Here is a 26,233-nt window from a genome sequence, read left to right on the forward strand (position 1 = left end):
GTGTGGTAGGGTCAGATAGAACACAGCTTTAATTGAAGAATAGGATTTATTTTTAAAAGGCTAGGAGAGTTTGGAAGTGTAGTAAAATAATTGAAAATTTGCCTTGAACGTGATTTTGACTATGGTGTTTAGAATAGGGGCAGTGGTAAAACTAAAGAAAAATAATCATTTTGGAAGCTATTGCAGTAGTCTAAGTAAAACGAAATAGAGACTGAACTAGCTTGGAAATAAACATTGCCTAAGAATTACTGGATTATCTAAGGAACTATTGGATATGGAAACTAATCGAGCATTGTTACACAAAATAGGGACACAGTCAAAGGTTGCTGCTTTCAATAAAGAATTTGACTGGCATCTATCCCTGGTTCCTAAAAGGGAGACTCTAAATCCTTGGAATTTTCCAAGTAAGGGGAGTATCTTTGTTATTCATCAGCCACTGGGATCACATCTGAATTCACGCTGAGAGAGGAGATGACTCAGGATTTGGGCTGATCACCAAAAAGACCAACCATGCGATAGGAGAGTTGGGACAGGAGACAGAGTTCAATCACAAGGCCAATGATTCAATCAATCACACCTACATAATGAAACCCCAATAAAAACTCTGGATGCTAAAGCTTAGAGGAGTTTCCTGGCTGGTGAACGTATTGCAAGAGAGTAAGGAGTGCTGATTCCACGGGAAGAGGGCCCAGAAGCTCTGCATTACGAACCCTCCTAGACCATGCCCTACGAGTCTCTCCATTTGGCTGGTCCTGACTTGTATCATTTATAATAAAAACTGTAATTGACAGAAGCGTGGGTGGCCCGTGGAGCCCTCAAGTGTGACTGGTGTTTGAAGAAAAAGTAGTGTTGCTGAAGACCATGGCCTTTAACCTGTGGAGTCTGACACTAACTCCAGGTGCGTAGTGTAAGAATTGTACAGGCATACCTCATTTTATTGTGCTTTACAGATACTGCCTTTTTTATGAATTGAAAGTTTGTGGCAACCTTGCATGGAGAAAGTCTATTGGTGCCATTTTTCCAACAGGCTCAGATGATGGTTAGCATTTTTTAGCAATAAAGCACTTTTTAATCAAGGTATGTACATTGTTTTTTTTTTTTGTTTTTGTTTTTTGTGTTTTTTTTTTAGATCTAGTGCTATTGTACACTTAATACACTACAGTATAAACAGAACTTTTATATAGACTGGGAAACCAAATTATGTGACTCGTTTTCTTGTGATATTTGCTTTATGGCAGTGGTCTGGAACCGAACCCACAGTGTCTTCAAGGTATGTCTGTATCGCAGTTGGTGTCAGAATAAATAGTTCCTCAGAAAATTCAAGCCCAATTTAAAATCAGATAATGATAAGGACAGTATCAAAAATATAGAAATCATCTGGAATGACACCCAGAGATATTGAAGCTATGCAGAAGATTTCTAGAAATAGAAAGCTGTACATGTTAGTTTTGTAGACTGGCCGTAACAAAATACTGGGTGGCTGAAACAGTAGAAATTAATTTTCTCACAGTTCTGGAGACTAGACGTGCAAGATCAAAGTCTCAGCAGGTTTCTTAGTCCGTTCAGTTGCTATCACAAAATACCACATACTGGTGGCTTATAGACAACAGAAATGTATTTCTCACAGTTCTGGAGGCTGGAAGTCCAAGATAAGGGTGCCAGCAGGGGTGGGTTCTGGTGAGAGCCCTCTTCTGGTTGTAGGCTGCTGACTTATAGCTCTGTCCCCGCATGGTGGAAGACGCAGCAAACTCTCTGTAGTCTCTTCCACAAGGGCATCAATCCCATTCATGAGGACTCTGCATTCATGTCCTAATTACCTCCCAAAGCCCCCTCCTAGGATCATCCTCTTGGAGATTAGCACTTTCATACATGAACTTGAGGGGACACATTTAGGGCACAGTTGCAGGTTTGGTTTCTTCTGAGGCCTCTGTCCTTGGCTGCAGACGGCTGCCTTCACCCTGTGTCCTCACATGGCCTTTTTTCTGCATGTACCCTGGTGCATGCAAGACCAGTCCTATTGGATTATAGCTTTACCTTAACAGCCTCATTTTAGCTGAATCACCTTTTTAAAGACCTTATCTCTAAACATGGTTATAGTCTCAGGTTCTGGGAGTTGGGACTTTAACATATGAATTTGGGGTGGGGGACATGATTCAGTCTGTAACACTGCAGTTTTGAGAATCACTTAAATATAAGGGACCGGTTGAAAACATGAGACTAGAGGAAATTGCTAAGAGAATAAGAATAAAAGGGGACATAGATAAGAGGTAATAATAAATTACTCCCATATAACAAAATTATACAAAGCTAGCAGGTAGAAATAAAAGAATACTTGACGATCAAAGGAGCAAAAATAATGATAAAATGCTCAACTATTAGAATACCACAAATAGTTGATGCAATTAGTTGGATGGTTGCTCAACTAATAAGAACATATCACTGTGATTATTGCAAGAAGTATTTAAGTGTTGAGGGGAGAGGCTAACCACAACTTCCAAAAAACTGGGTGAGGAACAGTAAAGGGAATATTGGGTGCAGGCAGAAGAAGAACAAAGAATGAATGACCATGAGAATATCTGTTTCATGAAGACTTTCATTAAAAACGGACCTCTGATCCATGCTTGCAGAATCAGCCGATTGCCTCTCTGAATATCTCTGATAGACTAGGCATCTAAAAAAAAAAAAAAAAAAAAAAAAAAAAGAATGCAACATTTTCTCATTCTCCTCCAAGGCTGAGAAAAATCTCTGGCTGATTTTGCTTGAGCTCATGACCATTTGGGAGAGAGGGGAAAATAGAAATGAAATTTCTGTTAGGCTGATTAGGTATGTATATCAATAGGAATACTACTAACTTTTATATATTTCAGTTATACAAGCTTACCAAGCAATCTAGGAAGGAAGGACCCTTTTTCTGGCTCATTAGGTATTAGAAGGCATTGAAGAATGAAAAGTGTCTAATTCTGTATTATCTCATTGAATTTAGTCATTGAAGTGACCATAGCAATTTAAGTCTGAACCAGTAAGTGATTTGATAGATTCAAACTCAATTAAGAAAAATGCATCAAAATCGGAAAATGGGTTTTGCTAACATATATGATTTAATAAGCTCTAATGCTACAGATTTTGCTAAAGAGAGCTGTAATTGGGTCATAGCAGTGAATACTGAAACCATCTTTCAATGGACAATATTACTTCTAAAATGCATTAAAATGGTGTTTGTCTCCTGGGCATGATTTTCCATTCACTCCACCCTTGAACTGTTTCTAGTCAGCTCCACAGATACAATCAAGGTTAATTCAAGAACAGAAAATGATGCCACAGTGCCATGCTCAGGATGAAATTCAATACATATTTATTCATTGTATTTTAATCAAAGGAAATAAAAGGTAGCACCATGTAAATAATGTATAAAGTTAACAGTATAGAATTCCTTTTCAGCAAAAAGAAATGAATCTTGTCTATTCCACTATTCCCAAAGACCTAGCATTCTCTTTGAAGAGAAGGAGAATGATTATCTAAGCCTGTGGTTACTCTTTAGTTGTATCCGTTGAGAATATTCCTAGGAAATTACATATTTGTTTTTATAAATAAGAATCTCATGTTGAGGTAATAATACTGAACAGATCCTGAATTCTAAGTTAGCTGGGAGACTCGGTTCTTATTTTCTTTTTTAACTGATGATATAATTTCCCACAACAGTGTACATACAAGCCCTACTATATGTTAGTTACAAAAATGAGACATCTTCAAAGGCAGATGTCCCCAGTCCCTTCTAGGTAACTGGGACATTTGATTCCCGTCCAAAAGCTCTAAGTTCTTTGTATCTTTTTATGACATTTGTATTCTGCCTTGTATTATGTTGACTCGTGTCCTTAAACCATATTTAGTCAGTTGGTCTTAAGTAACGTTAGAGGAACTGACTGAGAGTAGGAATATTTAAAATTTTTCTGTTATAAACTAAAGAACAATGTTTGTTGTCATTACTGTCATAACACAGTGATTTTCAAGTGAGACAGGAGCTGTTTTGTTCTTGTTAAAATGTTTCTCTTAGCTGAAGAGATAAAACTGAGGACGAGGGGTTCAAAATGTGGCTCACTTTACAAAACTAACAAAACTCACGGAGTTTAAAGCAGCTTTTAACCGGAGAATGAGGTGGCGTCTGAATGGACCTGGAAATACCATTCAATCAGTAAAATTACATGCCTTATATTGTGTTTGTCTACAAGTATGCGTACTTTTCTGGTAGAACAAGTTCCACACTGTCAACAGATTCTCAAAAGAGGTCTGTACTTTTAAAAGTGTAACATACGCTTCCTTATTTCCGAAGCATATCACAAAGCATAAAAAAAGCACATTTATTCTTTGTATTTAATATTTATTTAGTACTTATCTTATTATCACTCTTCTCAGGAAATTAGAATTCAGTGGAAGAGATGTTAATTATAATACTAAGTTATATGCATGTTAAGGAATAATGGTTTTTAAGAGATAAAAGCATGGCTCTCCAAAAATATAAAATGAGCACATATAGAATATTTTATTAAATTCATTAATTAATGAGGGGGTTGGTAAGATGTTACAAGTTCAGAGCAGAATTTAAAAAAAACTGAAAAACAAAACTATACAAATATAAGCAATACAGAATGCTAAAACAAATTTATAAATCTATGTAAAACTGGTCTAGTCACAGGGTAATAGTCAATTGCATTCCACAAAGACTGAATTTCTATTTCATGAAAAGAATAATCTTCATTATTATGCGTCTTAAATAGCTCAAAACAGTAAAAGCACAGATAACCTAGAAGTATGCTCTATAAAGGATACATATAAGTGATCTCCCCAAACCCCATTTCAGGTCTGTCACAGTTTTTCCTGACATTAATTTACAGAAACAATGTGATCAAGTTCTTTTTTGTTTTTGTTTTTTTCTGTGAAATAAAAAGCAAGTGACTAGTTTGATGGAGAGAATCAGAATAAGTCCCATAGAAATAATATATAAAATGAAAGTTGAGGAATGAATGTGAGTTAGATAGGAAAAGATAAGAAGAAGAACATTTAAAGCAGATTTCCCAACATTTACAGAGGCTTAACATTCTGAGAGAGTCCAGAACATCTGTGAAACAGTATAAAGCTGTTAGCTGACAATGGAGATGTAATTTAGAGTCTTATTTTCAGAAACGTTGAGGTCCCAGTGGAGGAGTTTGAGTTTTTACAGTCTTCCAAAGTACTCCTAATAGTGGAGGAGGCAAACGTCAGTGTTTGAGGGAGTCTGAGCGTGTAGCCTATAGCTCTCAATGAAAAAGTCAAATTTATCTGGAATCAGCTGTTTCATCTTTCAATTTTATGTTACAGTTTTTAAGTTGATAACGCGAAATTCTAATTTATGGAGTAAAGTTTATTATGCCTGGTGCATGAGACGCAGGCATTACATTGGTTCTGAATTTTGGCTGCACTGACATCCCAGGAAGGTGTCCCAGGCTCTGAGACACAGATTCTGTGGGCACATCTGCTTTGTCTCTGGAGATACACAAGCCCGTCAAACTAAGATGCTCAATAAGCACTGACAACAGGCTCTAAGAGTATGTGTTAGTCTGAGAAGGAACACAGTTAGTTCTTTTTTGTTTGTTTGTTTGTTTGAGGGAAGTTACTGGCAAGTCTGTGGAAAGGGATGCACATTCAGCAATGATAAGAGGTTGGCTGCGGAAATGGCCCAGAAGAGGGACTGGAAGGCATGGACTATGTAAGGTGGTGGCAGTTGGATGGAAAAGGAAAAGCTGTATTAAAGAGCTAATTAGAATTTTATGACTAATTGGCTGTAGGGGGTAAGAGAGAAAGGTCAGCTACATAGACATTTTCCTGGTGGACTCAGAGTTGGCTGCTAAGCCACAAGAATTGGTGCAAGGTTCAGAGTCCTAGTTATCTGAGAATTTCCAAATCCCAGGTTTCTTGGATTACCCATAGATCTTTTCTTTTGACCTGTTTAGCTAGACCTGTAAAAGATCAGGCTAGCTTTAGAATTTGTCTTGTTTTGTTTTTTCTTAACTTGGGAGTCACATGAGGCTTGCACTTGAACAGGCAGCATATATGTCACCATTTCAAGACACTAAGAAAGATGAGATGAACATCTTTGCATGATTAGAAGGCATATTCTGATCCGTGTGCATCTGTAAATAAGTCTTCCATAATTAAGTGCTTGTAAGAAAACAACATTGCCATTTTCCTAGCTAGAATGAAAGAAAGTTCGTTATAAAAGAAATGCTGCCAGGAAAGGGGTGGATGTGAGGGTGCAAAGCCAAGCAGTATTTAAATTTATCTGCCTAAAAATATGTCTCTAATCTTGCATTTTAGCAAATGGAGCTCATATGAAAAAAATTCTTCTAAATCCCTATATAACTTAACTTTCAGAAACACAATGTGGGACCTTTCAGGGATAAGCTATATGGTTACAAACAAAACTGTATATATGTAAAGTGTCACTGGATGACAGAAGGTAGCACCTCAGAGGAGAGGTGCTGTGCTGAAGTAAGTTTGCTTAACGAGGCGCCAGAAACACACACACACACACACATCCCTCCTATGATTCTAGAAATAAAGTTACAGGCTGTACGAGGGCTATGACACAAGTCTCATTCCTCTTGTATTCCAGGTGGCTGGCCTTGTTTAAAGGGCATCTGAAGAGAATCATCCCAATTTCTTTGATACCACCTGGTCCTTAACTTTCCCACAAGTCTGGTCATGGAGAGATTTCCCAAGGAGCTCCGCTTTGAGTATTTATATCCATCTGACTTTTAGGAAAAAGCCAAGAAATTGACAGAGAAACAAAGAATACCCTAGAGACACTTAGAGATGAACCATAATGCAATGTTGCACATTTCTTATGACAACATGATATATTAGAAGACAGGGGGTTTGCTTGGATAAGAATCAGAAATTTGGGGAAACAATGGCTATCAGCACATGTAGCCTTCATTCTACCACGGAGCCTTGTTTTTCTTCTCACACTGTGGGTTTCAAGTTATGGCCTGAATGGATATTCCCAGCCCGGTTGATTTCTCATGAGCACACATACCTCAGACAAGATCATTTCCAGTTTTCAGCACTTGCAGTTCTGGGAGGGGAGAGCTAAATTATGTGAGAGCACTCCTAGTGGGGGAACTTATATAGTTCTAGAAACAATAAGGCGCTGGTGATAAAGGGAACTCAAGATCGGGCAAGTTTGAGGCTTCAGACATTGGGTTCAATGAATTATAACAGAAGGGAGTCCACATGGATTCCAGCTGAAATCTTAAGTATACGGTGGCTGGATTAGGCTCATTTGAGAAAACAATTGTTTCTGGGGCTACTTATGAAGATGAGCTCCATAAAAAGCTCTTATTTCCTTAGAAAATATTAATAACACTTCGATAAACATAATATATTCTGGACAACTGAATATATTCTGGACACTGGGAATATGAAAGTGTGTACAAAGACTCTTTGAAAGGACTCCCAGTCTTTTCACAAATTACTCAGGGGTTTGACAATAAAAACGAAACTAGACAATATTCATATCTATAACTAATAAGTTAACTGTTTTCATGGAGAAGGCAAAAGAATCTAAAAGCAATAAGATATTCTATAGAAACAATTCAGACTAAAACACAGTAAAAAAATATTAACAAACTATGGGGACAATAAAATGATCATTGGCTGCTAGGAGTTTGGGAAGAAGATGGAGGCAAGAATGGGTGAAGCTCAGAAGATTTTTCTGTGTGAAGAAATTATTCTGTGTGATACTGTAACGGTGGATATAAGCCATTATGATTTTTCTATACCCATAGAACTGTAGTAAACCTTAACATATGCACATTTAAAAGTCTCTTTTGAAGGTTGTTTTTATTTGGGCTTTAACAACTGATTGTCTTTCAAAGAGATATAAATAAGAAAAAAAAGTATATTTACACAAGTAGTTACTCTTTCGTGTGCACTTTCCATTTGTGTAAACCCAGATTTCTATCGGGAATCATTTTCCTTCTGCCTAAAGGACTTCTATTAATATTTTAGTACAGATTTGCTGGCACAGAGTTTTTCCCCCCAGCATTTGTGGGTCTGAAAATGCCTTTGTTTTGTTTTTATTTTTTAAAGATACTTTTGTTGGTTATCGAAGTATAGGCCGACAGGTTTTGTTTGTTGTTTTCCTCAGTAAATCATGTTCTTCCACAATCTCCTGGCTTGCATTATTTTTGACTAGTAGTCTGTGGTCTTCCTTATCTTCATTCCTCTATGCAACGTGTCTTCTTGTCCCTGTGGCTTCTTTTAAGATTTCTCCCTTTGTCATTGGCTTTCAGCATTTTGGTTTTGTTTGTTTGTTTGTTTGCTTGTTTGGCTTTCAGGATTTTGATTAGAATGTGCCTTCATGTAGTTTCCTTCATGTTTCTTGAGCTTGGGGTTCACTGAATTTCTTGGATCTGTGGGTTTATAGTTTTCACCAAACTTTGAACATTTCCAGCCATTATTATCAAAATATTTTTGTCCACTTTTCCTCTTTATTCTCCTTCAGAGACTTCAATTATACATATATTAAACTCAAGGTTGAGTTGTTCCATGGCTCACTGATTGATTCTTTCTCTCTTCCTCTTTCTCCTCCTCCTCTTTCACGTCTTCCTCCTTTTCTTTGTTAATATTTATTTACTGTTTTTTTTTTCTGAATTGTTTCTGTTGCTATGTCTTCAAGTTTACGAATCTCTCTGCCATGTTCAAATTGCTGTTAAAACTATCCAGTGTAGTTTTCATCATTCTTTGTCATTTGCTCATATAAAAGCTTGATATTCATCATCCATTATATCTTCCAAGTCTCTATTTAACATTTTCAATCTTCCTTCTATCTCCTAGGATATAGGAAATAAAGTTATGATAACTTTTAATTTCCTTGTCTGCTTATTCTATAATTATGTCATTTTCTCCATCAGTTTCCATTGATTGATTTTACTCTTCATTGTGGGTCTTTTCCTGCTTCTCTGCAACTCTGATAATTTTTCATTGGATGATATTATAGATTACGAATTTTACCTTACTGAGTACCGAATATCTTTGTACCCCTATAAATACACCTAAACTTTGTTCTGGGACATAGTTAAGTTACTGGGAAATAATCTGATCTTTTCAAGTCTTGCTTTTAAGCGTGAGTAAATAGGACCATAGCAGCAGTTTTGTGTTCCTTTTGCCCCACAATAGAGGCAAAATCCATTTGAGGGCTCTACTTAGTGCCGTGAACTATGAGGTTTGGCACTTTGACTGGTGGCAACAGGAAAAGTTCTAAGTCATATGAAAGTTCCAAGTACAGTTTCCCCTAATCCTCCTTGAGTTCTACTCTTAGTCTTAGATACTTTCTTTACACGCATGCGCTAATCAGTCCTCAGTTTTTGACTTCAGTGAAATGCTCTAGAAATTTCTGGAGTTTTCTCTTTCCAAGTCTCTGTCTCTGTCCTCTTCCCCATGAACTCAATCTTCCTCAACCTCCCAAGACTCCCAGCTCTGTCTCCTCAGTTCAGAGAAATGAGCAAACTCTGCCTGGGTTCTCCTTCTCTGTACCACTGTCTTGAATCAGGACATATTCTCCAGGTAGCAAACTGGGATAGTGGTTGGGTTTCCTGACTGTAAGGAATCATTATATCTCATTGTCTGATGTCGAACAGCTCAAACCCCGTTACATCATACGTTTTTATCCAGTGATTGATTGATTTTAGGGGGGATGGTAAGTCTTGTCCTGTTACACCACATAGGCCACAAGGGGAAGTGTTATTGCTCATTTTCAAATGAGTATAGTTCTATTTCTATTATTCGTTCAAGAATAAATTACAGAGGAGCAAGAGAAGTAATGTGGGGTTGTCAGCAATTTTAAATGAGATGTGTTATCTCAAACAGATTATCATCATTTTTTTTCCCCTATGTCTTGGGAACACACTTTCCCTGAGGTGAACAGAGCATCCATGCTGGTGAGCAAACTCAAAATTAAGCATCTTATTTAGCTTCTGCTCGGTTATTGAATTTCCTTAACTTCTGCTCCATTGACTTTGATCAGAGGCTAGTATTTTCTGTTTCTTCTTAATTTTACTTCACATCCAGATGAGTTCTCCTATTTAGGAGCCCAGATTTCAAAGAAACCTACATCCCACAGGGATGTTTATTACTTTAGCCCACCCACACTCCCTTAGGACTCTCACTTACTTTTAGAGAATTCTATACCTCATTCAAGATGTGAACATATTCATTTATTTTGGCTTTCAGCAACCGTCCTCAATTCATATGAGTTTCAGAATGTTTGGCAGATATTCTTCATAGACTGTGGTTTAGGGAAGTAGCTGTTTTTCATCTTCACTGCAAATAGAATTTTCCTTCTTTCTCTTTTTCTTTCTTTCTTTTTTTTTTTTTTTTTGTGGTGGGGGGTTGTTGTTGTTATTATTCTTTTTGGTTGGTTTCAGCACAGGTCATAGATTTCACAAGTACATTACCATACTTCACTGAAAGCCCTTTTATTAATGAAGCCTTTATTTTCCCATTCATCAAAGTCTGAAACCAAAGTCTGAAACCTTAGCCACCTTTCTAAACATGGAGAGCAAACACGAAGGATGAGTTAGTTATTTAGCTGGCAATTATTTTTAACAATTTCCCTTATATTGATCTCCTCTCACTGCCACTAAAACACTGGCCTAGGCCTTTATCATTGCATGCTTGACTACTGAAAATTTTCTTTTTGGGTATTATTTTAAACACTCTTTCTTTGGAGAGACTGTTCATATTGACTTATAATATGAGATGCGGGTATTGACTTATGAGATGCCGAGATGTCACCTTTTCAGTAAGACCGACCCTGACAACCATATTTAAAATTGCCTTCTGCTCTCTCCTGACACTACCTAATCTTCCTTACCTTGTTCTAATTTTTCTTTTTTTTTAATAGAATTTATGGAAAAGCTCTCTCATATATATATATATTAGAGATCTATATAATAATAAAATTATATAGTATCTACTATACATACTCTGTGCTGTAAACCTTTAATGTATAACTTCCATTTTATTATGTTTATTGGCTGTCTCTCTTTGTTAGAATGTGAGCTCATAGGAGCAAGAAATCTTTGTTTTGTATTGCTGTGTTTTTCTTGTTTTTTTGTTTGTTTGTTTTTTGTTCACCTAGAACAGAGCTCTACATTTAGCAGGTTTTAATATTTATTTCTTGAATTAATAGAATTATTCAAAAAACAAGCCATGTATGTAAGAGTTAAAAAAAACACACACAAAAAAAAACAAATAAATGAGGAATAACTTCTAAAGCTCACTTTTGTCACAGGTTGAAAATGATCTTCTACTTTGTCTTTCTGCTCTTTAAAACTCACTTTTTCTCACTTTTACATGGGATCATTTTTGCTAAAGTCCTGCTTTACTATTGACTATATCCTCCTGTTCAACATCTTAACATGCATTCACATTTGCTGTAGGATAAAGTGTTAACTTCTTGGTGGCATTCAAAGTCATTTTCAACTGACCCTGATGTATTCTCTGTCCTTTTTACTCTACAGTTTTCTACACATTAAACTGCAAGGATAAGTATTTACTGGTCAAAACATTACTAAAAAAGTCTTTTTAAGAGTACATACAGCATATCCCTTCCTCCTCTCTTGTTATTTACGTGGTTCCTATTGTCTTACTCAGCTCAGGCTTCTATAATGAAACACCACAGACTGAGCGACTTAAGCAACAGACATTGTCTCACAGTCCTGGAGGCTAGAAAGTCTGATATCTGGGTTCTGGCAGGATTCAGTTTCTGGTGCGAGTTCTATGCCTGATTTACAGCCTCGACACTGTGTCCTCCCATTTGAGAGATCTCTGCTATCTCTTCCTCTTTTGTAAGGACACTGGTCCTATTGGATTAGGTCCCACCCTTATTCTCTCATTTAACATTAATCACCTCTGTAAAGGCCTGATCTCCAACTAGGTCACATGGCACGGGTCGGGGGCTATGGGTTCACAACATGTCGGGGAAACAATTCAGTCCCATAACACCTGTGTATCCATTATAGGTTGCCCTTGACTTCTCTCTCATGTCAAATTATTTCTCTTCCAAAAACAGTTTACATATCACTCATTAATTTCTTTATGTTCATCTGACAACTGACAGAGGCATTCATTTGAAAATTAATCAAAAACTACTGCCTGCCACTTCTAGTGTTTGAATACTATTTATCACTTGTGATGTATAACTTTTAAGTGTTTGCACCCTTTCTTTGCAACTAAAGTGTAAGGTCCTTGATGTCAGAGACTATGATATATTTCCTCATATCCTATTAATACCTGGCATGTATTCAACACAAATGTCAGTTTTCCTTTTTTTTTTTTTATAGTTGTGAATAATATTTAAAGCATTAACTTGCACGAAAACTAATTTGAGTCTCACTACTTTACTTTGATAGGTAATACCAATTCTATTTTAAAGATCAACTAAAAACTCAGAAACGCTATGTAACTTGTCCAAAATAACACAAATGAGCAAAAGCGCCAAGTTTAAGCTCTGAGGTGGATTCCTTGCTCAGATCTCTTTCCAACCACATTTGCTAAATTATATGTTCAGTAGAACAAGAGTTTCTTTAGTTATCCCTCAAATAATGCAACCACAAAAATAAGCCTGTCCTCCCACCCCAGGTAGATGGATTTCTAATAAAAGGTAATTGAACGCATGGTGTGGCAGAAGTCATACTCACTTGCCTTTGTGTAATGCCATCGAGTCACCACCAAACGGGATATTAGTATTTTGTACTCATGTAGATTCAAAGGGACTCCAACAGCCTCTGGAGCTGAGGACCCAAGGCCTCACTTTCCTTCCGCATCAATGATCACTCATTTTCTCTGAGGTCTCCATTACTCTACTTTTCAAACCCAGAACCTGTCCTTAGATTAACTGTGCAGTATCTTTATGATATCATTGACTGTGACAATAGGCCTCAGGCCAGGGGCAATGTCAGCAGCAGGAGCGGCCTTCAGGGCCCCCAAGGGAAAGGGTTTGAATGCTCCGAGCGTCAACTGGAACAGCCTCCACTGACTCTGAAACTCTCTGCATTCCTTTCCTCTGGACTTGATCATGTTGTAAAAGGCTGTCAGATCCACTGCAAGGACTGGCATCTTTATTTCTGGCCCAGAATTTGGCTTAAAGAAGCACTTTATACAAATAAGTATACATAAGAGACAACACCTTCTTAGAGACTGAAAGGCTCTGACGGCAGAGAGAACTGGCTCTGAATCCCAGCCCGGGTTTATCAATGTAAACTTGGCAACTTAATTTCTGTGGGTTCAGTTTCATTTACAAAATGTAGATAATCTTTGCCTTATAAGGTTGAAAGAGGATTAGAGATAATGTATATTAAGAGATTGGAATAGTGTCTGGGCGTAGGAGGCCAGTAACACAGAACTATTACTGAGAGATGGGTTGTTAAATTCTTTCTCCCACTTTGAGGCGCCTCAGATGCTAACAAGAAAGGCTGCAGGCTTGTGGTTAATGGGAGGCAAATATTAGGTCAGAGTTTAATACGCTTATATTGTGTACTACTGACAAATGCCCCTCAGTACCTGGTCTGGTCTGAATGTGAGGTGTATAGTACACTCGTGACCATAGGGGTTACCTCTCCATGTAAGAGTTACCATCTCCCCTGCACCCAAGACTAGGGAGCACATCAGAAGTCAGGCCCAGTTTAACTACAAATGGTCAACTTTCACTCCCTCAAATTGGAAACCTTTCCTTAGCTTTTTAATAGTCATGCAAAGAGAAAAATAGAGACATGTACCTTGATTTTTAAACGTTTTCCATAGCTACATGGGTTAACCCTGAAACCACAGTGTTTGTACGTGATCTCACAGTTAATACGTAGGCTGCATAGAGTCATCATGCTGCCCTCCCACCTCTCGTTCTTCTCCCAGCTTGCCTGGCAAGAGGGCCAAGGATCCAGCATCTCCATGCATCAGCTACGGAGACAAAGCCAAGTGCACTGTGTGTGCTCATAGCACCTGGCAAAAGTCTATTACAAGCATCTTTTCTGTACTGCATGGTCAGGGATGACACATTGGTAGCTTGGAATCAGCCGTAGTGAGGGTACACTACCTGGTGGGCATACACTACAAATTGGGACCTTTTGTTAGGGGAGGTCAGGTGGCTAAACATTTACGAACATAGCACTGAGTCTGACCTTAACGCATCCTTACCCCCCGAAGGGTCTTACACCAGCCTAAGGGTCTTTAACAAACGCAGAATCTCACATGCAGACTGGTTATGACTGAATTTTGACATCTGCTAGAGGAGAAAGAATTATTTGACACCCTGTGAAGTTATATCTTTTGGATTATTAGAAGTGTATTTAATGGCTCTGAACAGGAGAAAGGTTAACCCAAAAAATCAATGTCGCTGACAGATGACTGAAATAATAAACACAAAGCTGGCAAAGGTTTATCCTGAGGAGGCCCACACATCACTCCAAACCATTCTGGTCTGGCTATCAGGCTGGAAATCTCACAAACTTGGTCTGGCAATGGATATTTCCAATGTTTCTTGGGTTTGGCTCCGTCAGAGACACCACAAGCTCAGTTCACTTTCTTCTGTGGTATTGCTTTACTTCCGATTCCACAAGAACCATGAAGTCAAAGGATCAGGCAAACAAAACAAAGAGCATGAAAAAGAAAACAGGAAGGGAATTTGAAGAATGACTTCAACCCTCAGCAAGGGTCTGGTTTGATTTTCATGGCAAGTGTCCTCGTGTAGTTTAGACCAACTCAAGCTTCCCCTGTTCTTTTTCATCTCCTCACATTCCACTCGGCAAGATTTCATCTCGGAGATACAGAGCTGATGCCATAAATGTGTTGCTTTGGCATCTGTCAGCTCATCTGAGGAGTGCTGGCAGGCAACAGTGAACCTGCTTTTGGAACCAATCAATTTGGCAGATGAAGACCTTCAACTTGTAGTGAAGGCAAATTGGTGTGTTTTCCACGCATCTGTAATCAAGACATATTAGGCATTTATTTCCTCCCCAAAGATGATCTTTCTGTTGAAATACAACTTAAAAAAACAAACAAACAAACATCAAGGGGGCACCTGTGAACTCCTTCTGCCTTTGCCAACGGTGCCCGTCCCGGGCAGGTCCACAGAACAGAGTGGGATGGCAGGAGTCAACTCAGGAAGTCATTCCCTCCCCTTGCCAATTAAAGGTCATTTCTAATGCAGCATTAACTTCTACATGGAAACAAAAACTCCTAAGTATTTTACCACAATTTTCAAGAAAAAAAATGAGGTGTGATGGGATAGACGCAGCCAGGAATGCCGGGGGATGAGGTGCCATGTTGGGAGGTGTGCCAGGGTTAACCATAATCTCGTTCTTTAGACAGATCAGAGTTCAAAGCTGCCTGCCTATGGCTCCCCAAGGGATAGCCTTTCCTTTCACTGCACGGCAAAGCATTTGGTCTGCTGGCCTCTAAGGAGGTATATCTACCTTGCTTTTCAACCGGGGCCTGCCTTTGAATACCTGTACAGGTCTGCCCTGCTTTGAATTGCATGTGCGTTCCAAGTCTGTCAAGAAGTCTGAATGAAATCAATGGAGAAAACCAGAAATTCTCTCTCCAAAGGCCAGAGAATAATCGTAAATGTTTACTTTGAATCCCATACTCCTCAGCCACATCAAAGGGCAAAGTGGTGTTGGAGGCTCTTCCAGAAGGGGGCAGGAAAAGTGGGCCCCCACCTTCGTTTGCTGTATATCTGATCACTGACTCTTTGTAGCCAAGCCGAGGTACTTACACGCAATAATGAGGAGGGGGCAGAATATAAAAGTCCCATCCCTTGCTTTCTACAGCAGACAACTGGGGTTCCATTTCTGCTTCCACCACTTCATGGCTTGAATGATTACTTAGAGTGTTTAGTTTTGCTCTCCTTGCTCATCGCGTGAGGAAGGTAATAATGCACTGATGGCTGTGAGGAAATAAGTGAGCTGGTGAAGGTATGACATTTCACATAAGGTTTGCCTCGTGTAAGTACTAAGTATGGGTAGCTATTATTATTAGTGAACATATCAAATGAAGTCTCTCCTGGCATATGTTATGAAACAAATGCCTCTAGGTGACAATGTTTTTAATCAGTGGAGGTCCAGGTTTCAGGAAGCCTGGCTGGACTCGTCTACTTATGGACATTGGAGCAGCTTTTTTAACATCACAACCTGCTTCTTCCCTTGGTGCCGTTTGGGGCTCGTCCCAGCAACAAACAGCAGTCCCCCTTGCAGCTCAGGCTCTTGGGTTAATGTTGTTTGTTTTTAATTAATACCCAGAGTATTATGAATGCTATTATTCATATTCTTGTGTTTCTTCTTGTCATTGATCCTTCCAATATAAGCAGTCGGGGTATTGCCCGGAGCCTAGCTGCTGGATTTTCAAGGTGGGAGGATGAGGTAACCTCTCTTCCAGGGAGGAGAAACTCTTTTTTGATTATTTCCCCAAGAAAGAGCCAAGCTTAGGAAAGTGCCCAATGTAACTGGTTCTTTTAACTTTGTTTTGTTTTGTTTTGTTTTGTTTTAGAGCTTACTATGTGCAAACACACGGCTAACCCTGAGGATACAAACACGAATTAGATGCTTTCACCAAAGAATTTTCTCAGACACAAATGGTTGAGACTGTATGCTCATCACCGTATGCAACTCATGGCGTGGGGCAATGTGCTAGAAACATGACCTGTGTGAATGGCAGCACGGCATATTCTCAGAGGTCACAATAGTTCCCCCTTATCCACAGGAAATACGTTCCAAGACCCCCAGTGGGTACCTGGAATCATGGATAGTAAGTATCAAAGCTTATATATACTATATTTCTTTCTATATATACACACTATGATAAAGTTTAACTTACAAATTAGACACAGTAAGAGACGTACAATAACTAATAGTAAAATAGAACAATTATAACAACACACTGTAATAAAAGTTATAGAAATGTGGTCTGTATCTCTAAATATCTTATTGTACTGCACTCCCCTTTCACCTAAAGGAAGCACTTTCTGGCTTCTCTTTGGCACGTCTGAATTGCCAGCATCACTACTCTTGTGCTTTGGGGCCACAAAACTTATGAAATAATAATAAAGTCTGGAAGGCTTACACCACGATCCTGGTGGAGCACAGTGCAAAGCCCTCGCCTCTGGAGACTCAGGTTCATAGACATACCCTGAAACCGGTGTATCATCCCAGGTGAGATAACTCACATTCCCTTTTGTCTCAGTTTGTTCATCTATAAAATGGGTCTAATCATAGAGCTATGTCTTAGGGCTGTGGTGAAGATTAGATGAGATAATGCACATAGCTGATATGTGACAAGCCTTCAATACGTAGTATGAACAAAATACAATAATTTTATGAAAGATTCTTTTTAGAAGGGTAACTACAAATCTGTTTCACAAAGAAAATTAAAGGTATACTTAACTTTTGCTTGAATAAATAGAGTCTTCAAATCTCTTTCATAAGCCACACCACTGTTAAGAGCACCTCAGGTTGTGACGTTCCTCAGCCTTAGATGCATATAAGAATCATCAGGAGTTTTACAAACACGCACATCTAGGCTTTACCCCTAGGTATGCCCATTAATTGCTCTGGGGTGGGATCCTGGCCTTTAGTATTTTAGAAAATCTCTCCAAGTTAGTACAGCTAGTTTTAAGATCAACTGTGTTAGATGAATGACATGTACAAGTTGGTCCTTGTCCAGTTAAGCTGGACCTGTACACGCTAATCTAATGTTGTTAGTGTAGTTTAGCTGCTCTGGATGACAGTGGGGAGTCACAGACAAGTACATTATTTTGAAAAACAAAGCATTGAAACGGAATTCCGATTTTCTGATATATGTTAAAACGGTCATGTCCGATCACTAGAGTGCTGAAGAATGAGGTGTCTACAGCTGACATCTGCATTTCTACAGTCATTTCTTAAAAATATGAATCACAATAAGACTGCTACTATCAACAATGGTAATACTTATCATTTATTGAGCACTTACTTTATCTGCTGTGGATTGAACCCCAAGTTCATGTGTTGATACTTTACCCTCCAATGTGATAGTATTTGGAGGTGGAGATTTGGGGAGGTGATTAGATTTTGATGATGTCATGAGGGTGGGGCCCCTGTGATGGGCTTAGTCCTTATAAGAAGAGGAAGAGAGACCAGAGTTCTTACTCTGTCTCCTCCATGGGACATAGTGAAAAGGTGGTTGTCTACAAGCCAGGAAGAGAGCCCTCCCCAGAACTAGACCATGCTGGCAACCTGATCTTGAAATTCTTGCCTCATCTAAGTGTGGCTGTTACTATTTATAGATAAATAAGCTCTCTGACAAAATGATTAATAGCTCTGGACTAAGACACCCTAGGATTGAGCCTCTGCCCCACACTGATGGCAAGAGCAGGGGTGGGGCTTTTAAGTCTCCTAAGCCTCATTTCACTGTAGTGAGGATTAAATGATAATGCACACAGCCCAGCAGAAAGTCCTGCTAAGCACTGTAACCATAGCAGCAACAACATTATTGCACTGACACTCAGAGAGGCTCATTATATTACCTAAATGTACACAGCTTCTGAGGAATGCAATGAGGTATTGAAACACACATTTCTGAACAATAAACCATATGTTCTTATTACTATAATACACCATCTTTGCCTTTCCCCTTCAACAGATGTCTGTTTTGGCACAATAATATTTCTTGTAATATGAAGGCTATGCTTAAATCTGGCTATACTTGGCAAAGGTCCCCTATGTAAACTTAATTTTCCAATGACTTTTATAACTGTCAGTACCAAAAGGGTTTTCAAAAGCATGTCATTCTGTCTTTGAAACACAGTAAACCAAAGCTAGAAAGTAAGGTGTTAAAAAATGTATCAATAATGCATATAAAATTATACAATCAGTTCCATAAAACCTGATGTTCGACCTATTGAAATGTAATATCCCCTTTACTCTACTTGAGGAAACTCACAGCCTTGGGAAGGCAGCTCCCTTATTTTCCACCTAAAACTTGATTCTGTCTTGGGGTTCTATAGTCATTTAAACCCCAAATCACAGAAGATGTATGAGATATAATACTAAATGAACTAACATGTCCATCGTGCATATATGTGTGTGTGCACATATATATATATAATATATATATATATATGTGCACACACACACGTGTTAAATTCTTTGGTATCATAAGCAAAAATTAGAATAAGTTAAGATTTATTTTAGATGGACATTAATCTATTTTGGTAATGCTTCTAGCTGCAATCCACTTTTCTCAAAGAAAAATGGGTAGTTTCTTAAAAAGGATTGTGATTAGTTATATTTGCTCTAAGCTCAGGAATGTCTACAAATCAAAATTAACATGACCTAGAACTGAATGTTTTGGAGCCATCATCTTTAGCAAGGAGAAAGTTTGATTTAGTTACGAGTCAAAACACTAAGTATGACACTAAGCCCTATCATGATTCAATAACAAATAAACACCTAACCTCCGTGCCTGGATAAAGATTTATTTTTCACTCATATTACCTGTCTAATACAGGTTAGCAGGAACTCTACATAGTTTTAAACTCAAACATCTTTAGACACTACTTTTCAATTGATGACATCCAAGATCACTGCAGCAGCGGGAATAAAAAGGTGTGGAGAAGGCTCACCTGCACTAAATGCCATAGACTGGAGGGCTACATATTACTTCCGCTGATGGCCCATTGGTCAGAATTAGTCTTATAACCCTGCCTGACCAGGGGGCTGAGAAATCTTTCCCCATGCTCAGCAAGAAGAGGAGAACTAGATAGAATGAGCAATACTAACCTTTATCACAGACCCAGAGAAAGCTATCTCACATAAAAGATGCTATCATCTTGGTTCACAACTGACTGTAAGATATATGCATATTTGTTTTCCACCATGAAACACAAAATAGCTCGATTTAAGCCACCGATCATATGATCCTGATTATGCTCTAAGGAATGTTTCCTGTACGTGCTTGTTATCTTTACCTAAATAGTTTTTGCAAAATATAGTCATAAAAAATATACTCATAAAAATATAGTAATAAAAATTTCCACAAGCACAAGGGTTCTCCTTTTCACTTAGGATGCAGGTGGTAAACGTTGGACAAGTTGTTCGATCAAATGCCTGTGGTTCAAAAAGGGCCCTTCAGACGCAGCTGTGATGTACAAGGCTGGCGACTGCCAAGTCTACTGGGTTACTAGCAAACTTTTCAGAGCCTCCATTTTTCAACCATAGGTCGGCCATTTTCCCAGAGTCAGGTCCACTACACAACCTCAAAGCCATTCTCTCCCTGTGTCATTAGCTGAGCAGTGCCTGAGAGAAAATTGCTGTATTTTTCAGGCACTGGGTTGCATGACCATTGTCACCTTGCACGTAGCACTTAGGAGCCTGCAAGCACATTTTAAATGATTATAATGATAGTGAGAAGAGCCAGTAAATCCCAGCCCCTGCTCCTATCCAAATCCACTTATGTTGGCTTTGCAGGGATGGGTTCTGTAAACATCAAAGACTCAAAAGAGGCAAGAAACCACCATAGGCATTAAAAAAAAACACACTGAAAGAATAGTAGTAAGAGAGCCAAATGCAAGTTGAAAAACCAACAAACATTTATAGTGGAGGTAAGCCGCAATGGGCAGCTCTGTCTGTAAGACCGAGGGAGATGATTGATGCTCCTTTCTCTCCCTCAAGGAAATACCTCACAATACTCTAGCTGGCAATGCTTATTTTCCTTATAACCACCGAAAACTTATGCTTGATTCATTTGAGGAAGATGAAAATGCTGTAACAGGACTAATTCTTAAGCCTTTTCCTAAAGATGTTAGTTGTGTCTTCGTCACTATTAATTCCAAGGAAAAGGAATTCTTAAGGTAGATGTCTCTACATTCTGACTAAAAAGACCCTAAATTGGGTACGCCTTCGTTTTCCTTCCTAAATAAGGAAAACTATGATCCTTAATTCCACTCCCCCCGCCCCTTTCCCATAGCTGCTTTTTACTCTATCCACCCACAGGAAGTTTCTACAGCCTCATTAAACTAGACCACTAAAAGTTGTTCAGCAAATGAGCCCATGCTTGTTTCTCCCCTGAAATCCAGCTGTGCTTACAGGAACCGGGGACCTTGAAGTGCATTGATTTTGACCTTTTGCTTCCCTCGAAACAGTGTGTGGGCCACCCACTCTGTCCAGTGGACATAAAATCTTTACTCTTGCAATCACTTTTTCAGTCTCTTATGTGCTGCTGTGTTCCCGAGGCTTCTGTCCTCTTTTTACTGCACACGCTCCTGGTGGGTCATGCCATCTACTGCCTTGACGTCTATTGTGCTCTGTTTGGTCATTTTTAGGTTGATGATGCTCCAAGTTTTGGACAGGTTCCCAGTCTCTTTAAATTCGACATGTCCTTAACTGAGCTCAACATCTTCCCCTCATTCCAAACATATTTCAGTACCAGGTGTCTTGGCCAGAAATCTTACCATCTGCAACTCCTCCCACCCACCTTTAAGCATCAACTGTCTAAATTCCTCTCCTATCTATGCACTTCTCTGTCTCCAATACTGATTATGGAAACAGTGCCCTCGCCATTCTCCCAGTCTCCAGTCTTGTCCCTTTATGATCCATTTGCCACAGTGAAGCAAAACAGCGTCTTTCTAAAATGCACATCTTACTATTCACCTGCTCAAAACTCTTCCATGTGTCTCTCTTGCCTTCTGAATGTAATGTATCCTATAATACCCTTTATAGTTCCTCGGCTACTAACTTCTCATCTCCATCACCTGACAATGTGGCAGATCCCCTACGTTCCAGCAATAACCGATTGCTCATTTCACCTGATACTCCACGCTCTTCCTTCTCTCTGGATTTTACACATGTTGTCTCAAAATACTCTTCAGCATTTTTCTCCATTACTATCCCTAATAATTCCTCTCAACCTCCCCCAATTTCACCTGAGTCACCCCCCCCCCCCCGTTTAGATGGCAGGTTAACCAAAGACCAAGATTCCTCATCTGCAATGTAGATTAGCGGTCCCTAGGGTGCCATCCCTACCATCCTGTACTTTTCTCTTAAACTCTAATGTAAATGACTGTTTACTTGTCAGTGTTACCCCCATACCAGCTACCTAGCTCCACGAATGCAAGGACCATATCTGCACCACTACTTCTGAGTACCCTGGTCTAACATGGCATGGTGGGTGTCTGACGGACACTTGTTGAATAAATGTTAGATAAAGCAAGGTGGGATATTCTTAGAGGCTTATGGAGGCATTATCCCCTTTTTCTAAAGAAAGGAGGTAAAGCAATGGTCAGCTCATGTGATGGATCTCTTCCCTGTCTCTGATGTATCCTATAGTGACGTCACATGTGGATAGTCACAGTCCCTACCTGTCCCTTCCCCGGAGGCTCCACCCAAGGTGACCATGTTCCTGGCCTTCCAGTTAAAGGAAGAACAACTCATTGTTTAAGGAAGTATATTCTAGAAAGTACATAGTGTGTCCAGTGTCAGATGAAAGATTTAAATGTAACGGGAAAACTACCATGAAAACAGCATGGAAATCATGGTTGTTCATTTTATTGGTGGTTGACATCTCTCTCTTTCATTTTATCTCTTATCTTCCTCAACAGTTCTTTGTTGTCTCCTTCCCGCTGTCTCTTTGGCCTGACCCCTAAACTTGGGTGTTCCTTAGACAGACATCCATAGGCTCTCCTCAGGCAATCTGATCCATTTTTATACTTTTCATCAACCCATATATGCGCATGAATGACAAATCTATATCTTGAACCCTGCACTTTGGTTCCGATACCTACTAGACATTTCAGATCAAGTTTCCTATAGGCAGCTCCACCGCAACCTGTATACACGGCAGTTATCATCTCTGGCAGTTGATTTTCCCCTGTTGTCCCTCTTATTGTCCTATAGCCACTCCCAGGCCCAAGCCATAAACCTGGGAGGCAATCTTGACAATACCTTAGCATCTCCAGCAATGTACAGTAATTTCACAAGAGCTGACAATTCTAGCCCTTAAATAGGTTTTGCTTCCACCTGCTCCCCTGCTTCTAGAACCCAAACATAGTTAGATCCTTAACATATTTTGTCTTAACAAACCCAAAGAAGCCTTTATTATTTTTAAACTCCTGCAATGGCTTCCTACCTGGTTTCCCCATTTCTGGGTTTGCCCATTCGCTGTGTTTCCCACTTCTGTCCTTTTCCTCACAGCTGCCAAAGCAAGCTACCCTATCTCTCTGCCAGAGTCACACTCCCTTCTACTGCTAGAAGTATTTAGTCGCCCTCTTCGGCAATGGCTCTCATCCTTGGCTGTTCATTAGAATCAAGTAAAAAGTTTTTTAATAAATACTGATAAGTGGGGTCTAGCTCAAACCAACTGAACCTTAATTCCAGAGAGTGGGGCTTAAGCATCTGTGAGTCTGATGAGAAACACGCATGAAAACCACAGGATGGCATATGCAATCCCCCCTAGCCCAGGCCATGACCACTCCTCTGCCACCTCACATCATACTTTATATACTCTAGTAATACATACCAGGCGTTTTTGTTTGTTTGTTTGTTTTTTCCCCCCTCATCCTGTGTACACTATGCCCATTCAGATTTCCATCCTGGGTTAAATCTGTTGCTCCCACTAACACCCTCTTATTTGCCTTTGCTGCTCAGTGGACTCCATCTCATCTCTAGGGAACCAGTTGAGGCATTCTCTTCCGTGGAACATTCTTTGACTTCCCATCCACTTCACAACTCTTCCTCTTCCAAGTCCAGATGCCAGAGGGGTTCACAATTGCTCTTTTGTGCTCCCATAATAGCTGAGCTTGTAAATGCCGTCATCATTGCACGTTACCACACTTTATTTAAATTATCTGTTCATATGTTATGTGTCCCTCACGAGACAGTGATGCCTTGGAAAATAAGGGTCTGGCCTCCATGTCCAGAAGGTCAGAGGCTACCATCCAGGGACACCCAGAGGCATAGCATGACTTAGGGCCCAAAGCCAACTGTCTACAGACGTGATGTTAACGTAGGGAAACGGAGGTACTTTTCTTAAAGCCCTTTCTCTGTGAGGTTTTCAAGCCCTATCATTGTAATAATGCTGGATCTTAAGAAACATGAAAGAGGCAAAATGAGTAATGGGAGCCCAGATGAGTGCTAACAGATTCAGATTTCACGTATAACATTTGAAACAGGCGATAAGAAAGCAATATAGAGAAATTCCCTGATTTGGGCTCTCGTTGTTTACTGGCTGTGGCCTCTGAAAGTGTCTATAGAAGTTTACAAAGAAAAGAGGGCAAAACGTGTGTGTGTGTGTCCTGCCTGGCTGGCACTGACAAAGATTCTCTCCTTGACCAAACTCTAGTCTGGGTCCTGTGAGCCCTCTACTTGACCAGTCCTCAACCTTGGTCTATAAATACCACCGACTCTCAGCACAAATTATTTTGTCCACCGCAACCCACCCTCGCATTAAAAGACTTGAACAAACCCTGACATAATTTTTAACAGCTCAAGGCAGCCTCCCTAGGATGATGACCCCATTCTCCCCTGAAGTTCCTGTCGGGGAAAGCTCAAGGCTGCCAAAGGAATGTACTGTTTGTTCCAATCAACACCTGAAGATAGAGCCTGTTTCCTGGTCTCCGTGGGAGGACAGAAGTCAAACTGTGATAAGCACTACTTGGCAAACCCGGGAGAGTTTCACATGAACCAACACCCCCCACACCCATCCTACTTGTTAAAAATTTCCATTTGGCTGACTCTGCTCACGCCCAGGCCATTCCCCGTCCCTACTCCCTCATTTTCCCTTTAACACTTCGATTTGCCTCTGCACAAATCGAAGTGGAGTTCAGTTCACGCTGGACCCTCTCTCCTATTGCAGCACTTTATACCTGATTAAAATCTATCCTTACCACTTTAATTAGTGTCTGGCTTTGTTTGTCTTCGGTAGTTGGTTTTTAACACAGTGGGTGCCAAAAAAAATGTATACACATTTTAATAAAGGAAAAAAAAACTATTAAAATTATAGTACTTAATAAATACCGATAACAAAAGATGAATACAAGTCACGTTTGACGTCTGCAAGGACAAGAGGTGCTCAAAGTGGTTACCATCAGCGTCCAGACACTTCTGATGACGGAGAACTACAGCGCGAGCAACCAAAGTGCCCAGTTGTCTACATTTTTTTGGCAACCTCAGTATAGACTTGATATCCTGGTGGGTCTGTTTCCTGAGGTCAACGTGGCACTTAGTAGGGTAGGATGACTGTCTTCAGGAAAAGGTCAGTGGACTAGGAGTCGACTAGGAAAAGGTCAGGAGGACAAACTGATCAAGTGATGGCTGGAGGAAAGTATGGCTCCAATGAAGGCATTAGGGGGAACATGTTTTAAAGAAAGACTATTACTAATACAGCAAACATTTAGATCTTCAGTTAAACAGTTTTGAAGAAATATTCTTCATGGTAAGGATTTTTAAGTAGAGGACTGCTCTGCTCCCATAAACTTATTTTCTTGCCTTCTCTCTCTTCTGCTAAAAAATACATTGTCTCCTAAGCCTTTAATTTGTTTCTACCTATTAAAAAAAATCCAAAACTATAACTCATGAAAATCAGTCCCACGAGTTTCTATGCACGAGACAATGTTACTGTAAAAAAAAAATGTATGATGTTATTTGATTTAAGAATATGACTTCATTCATACAACCGGAATTTCTTTGTTTATTCTTTAGCCATGTTTTGGCCTTTAACATTTGTTTCTTTGACAGTTATACAGGCAGTTTTATAATTTCACCATATGCCTCAAGGGTCCAGAAAGCAAATTCAGGTTAAGACAATTAAATAAAACAGACAGTTGAGATAATAAATTTACTTTGATCCATTCACTTAGCATCAATGCGTAACACATTCCAAAAGCAAGCAGATATCAAATTGAAAAGAGTCTTAATTGGGTTCAATAATTCGATAAATGGTCAAACAGTTTTCACTGCATATGCTTTGGGGCATGCATTTCATTCCTTACTGATCCGCTTGACTGAATTAACATATCAATTATTTGTTTTGATGGGAACAAGGCAGATTATTGTAGGAAGGAGCAGTGGTGGGGAAAATGCCTGGCAGCTGCACAGAACACAGGGCAGGTGATAACACAAAATGGCTACCGCCCAGAGATACCTAAGTGGCACGTCTTGGCACATGTGGGTAA

General features: G+C 39.4%; 1 protein-coding gene and 1 long non-coding RNA gene across 2 annotated transcripts in view; one reads left to right on the forward strand and one right to left on the reverse strand.

Moving 5' to 3' along the window:
- The first annotated feature begins 419 nt into the window (after positions 1-419).
- LOC141568514 (uncharacterized) lies at positions 420-24,954 on the forward strand. The gene is made up of 2 exons (XR_012491668.1): positions 420-898; positions 24,546-24,954. It is a non-coding gene; the product is annotated as an uncharacterized LOC141568514 (long non-coding RNA).
- Positions 14,094-26,233, reverse strand: part of LG14H8orf34 (linkage group 14 C8orf34 homolog) — a 307,880-nt gene continuing 295,740 nt past the window's right edge. Inside the window, 1 exon segment of the mRNA XM_074318665.1 lies at positions 14,094-15,012. Coding sequence (XP_074174766.1) covers positions 14,972-15,012 — 41 coding nt within the window. The 3' untranslated portion in view covers positions 14,094-14,971.

The sequence above is a fragment of the Rhinolophus sinicus genome, linkage group LG14 (genome assembly GCF_036562045.2).
Source record: "Rhinolophus sinicus isolate RSC01 linkage group LG14, ASM3656204v1, whole genome shotgun sequence".
NCBI classification, from domain to species: domain Eukaryota; kingdom Metazoa; phylum Chordata; class Mammalia; order Chiroptera; family Rhinolophidae; genus Rhinolophus; species Rhinolophus sinicus.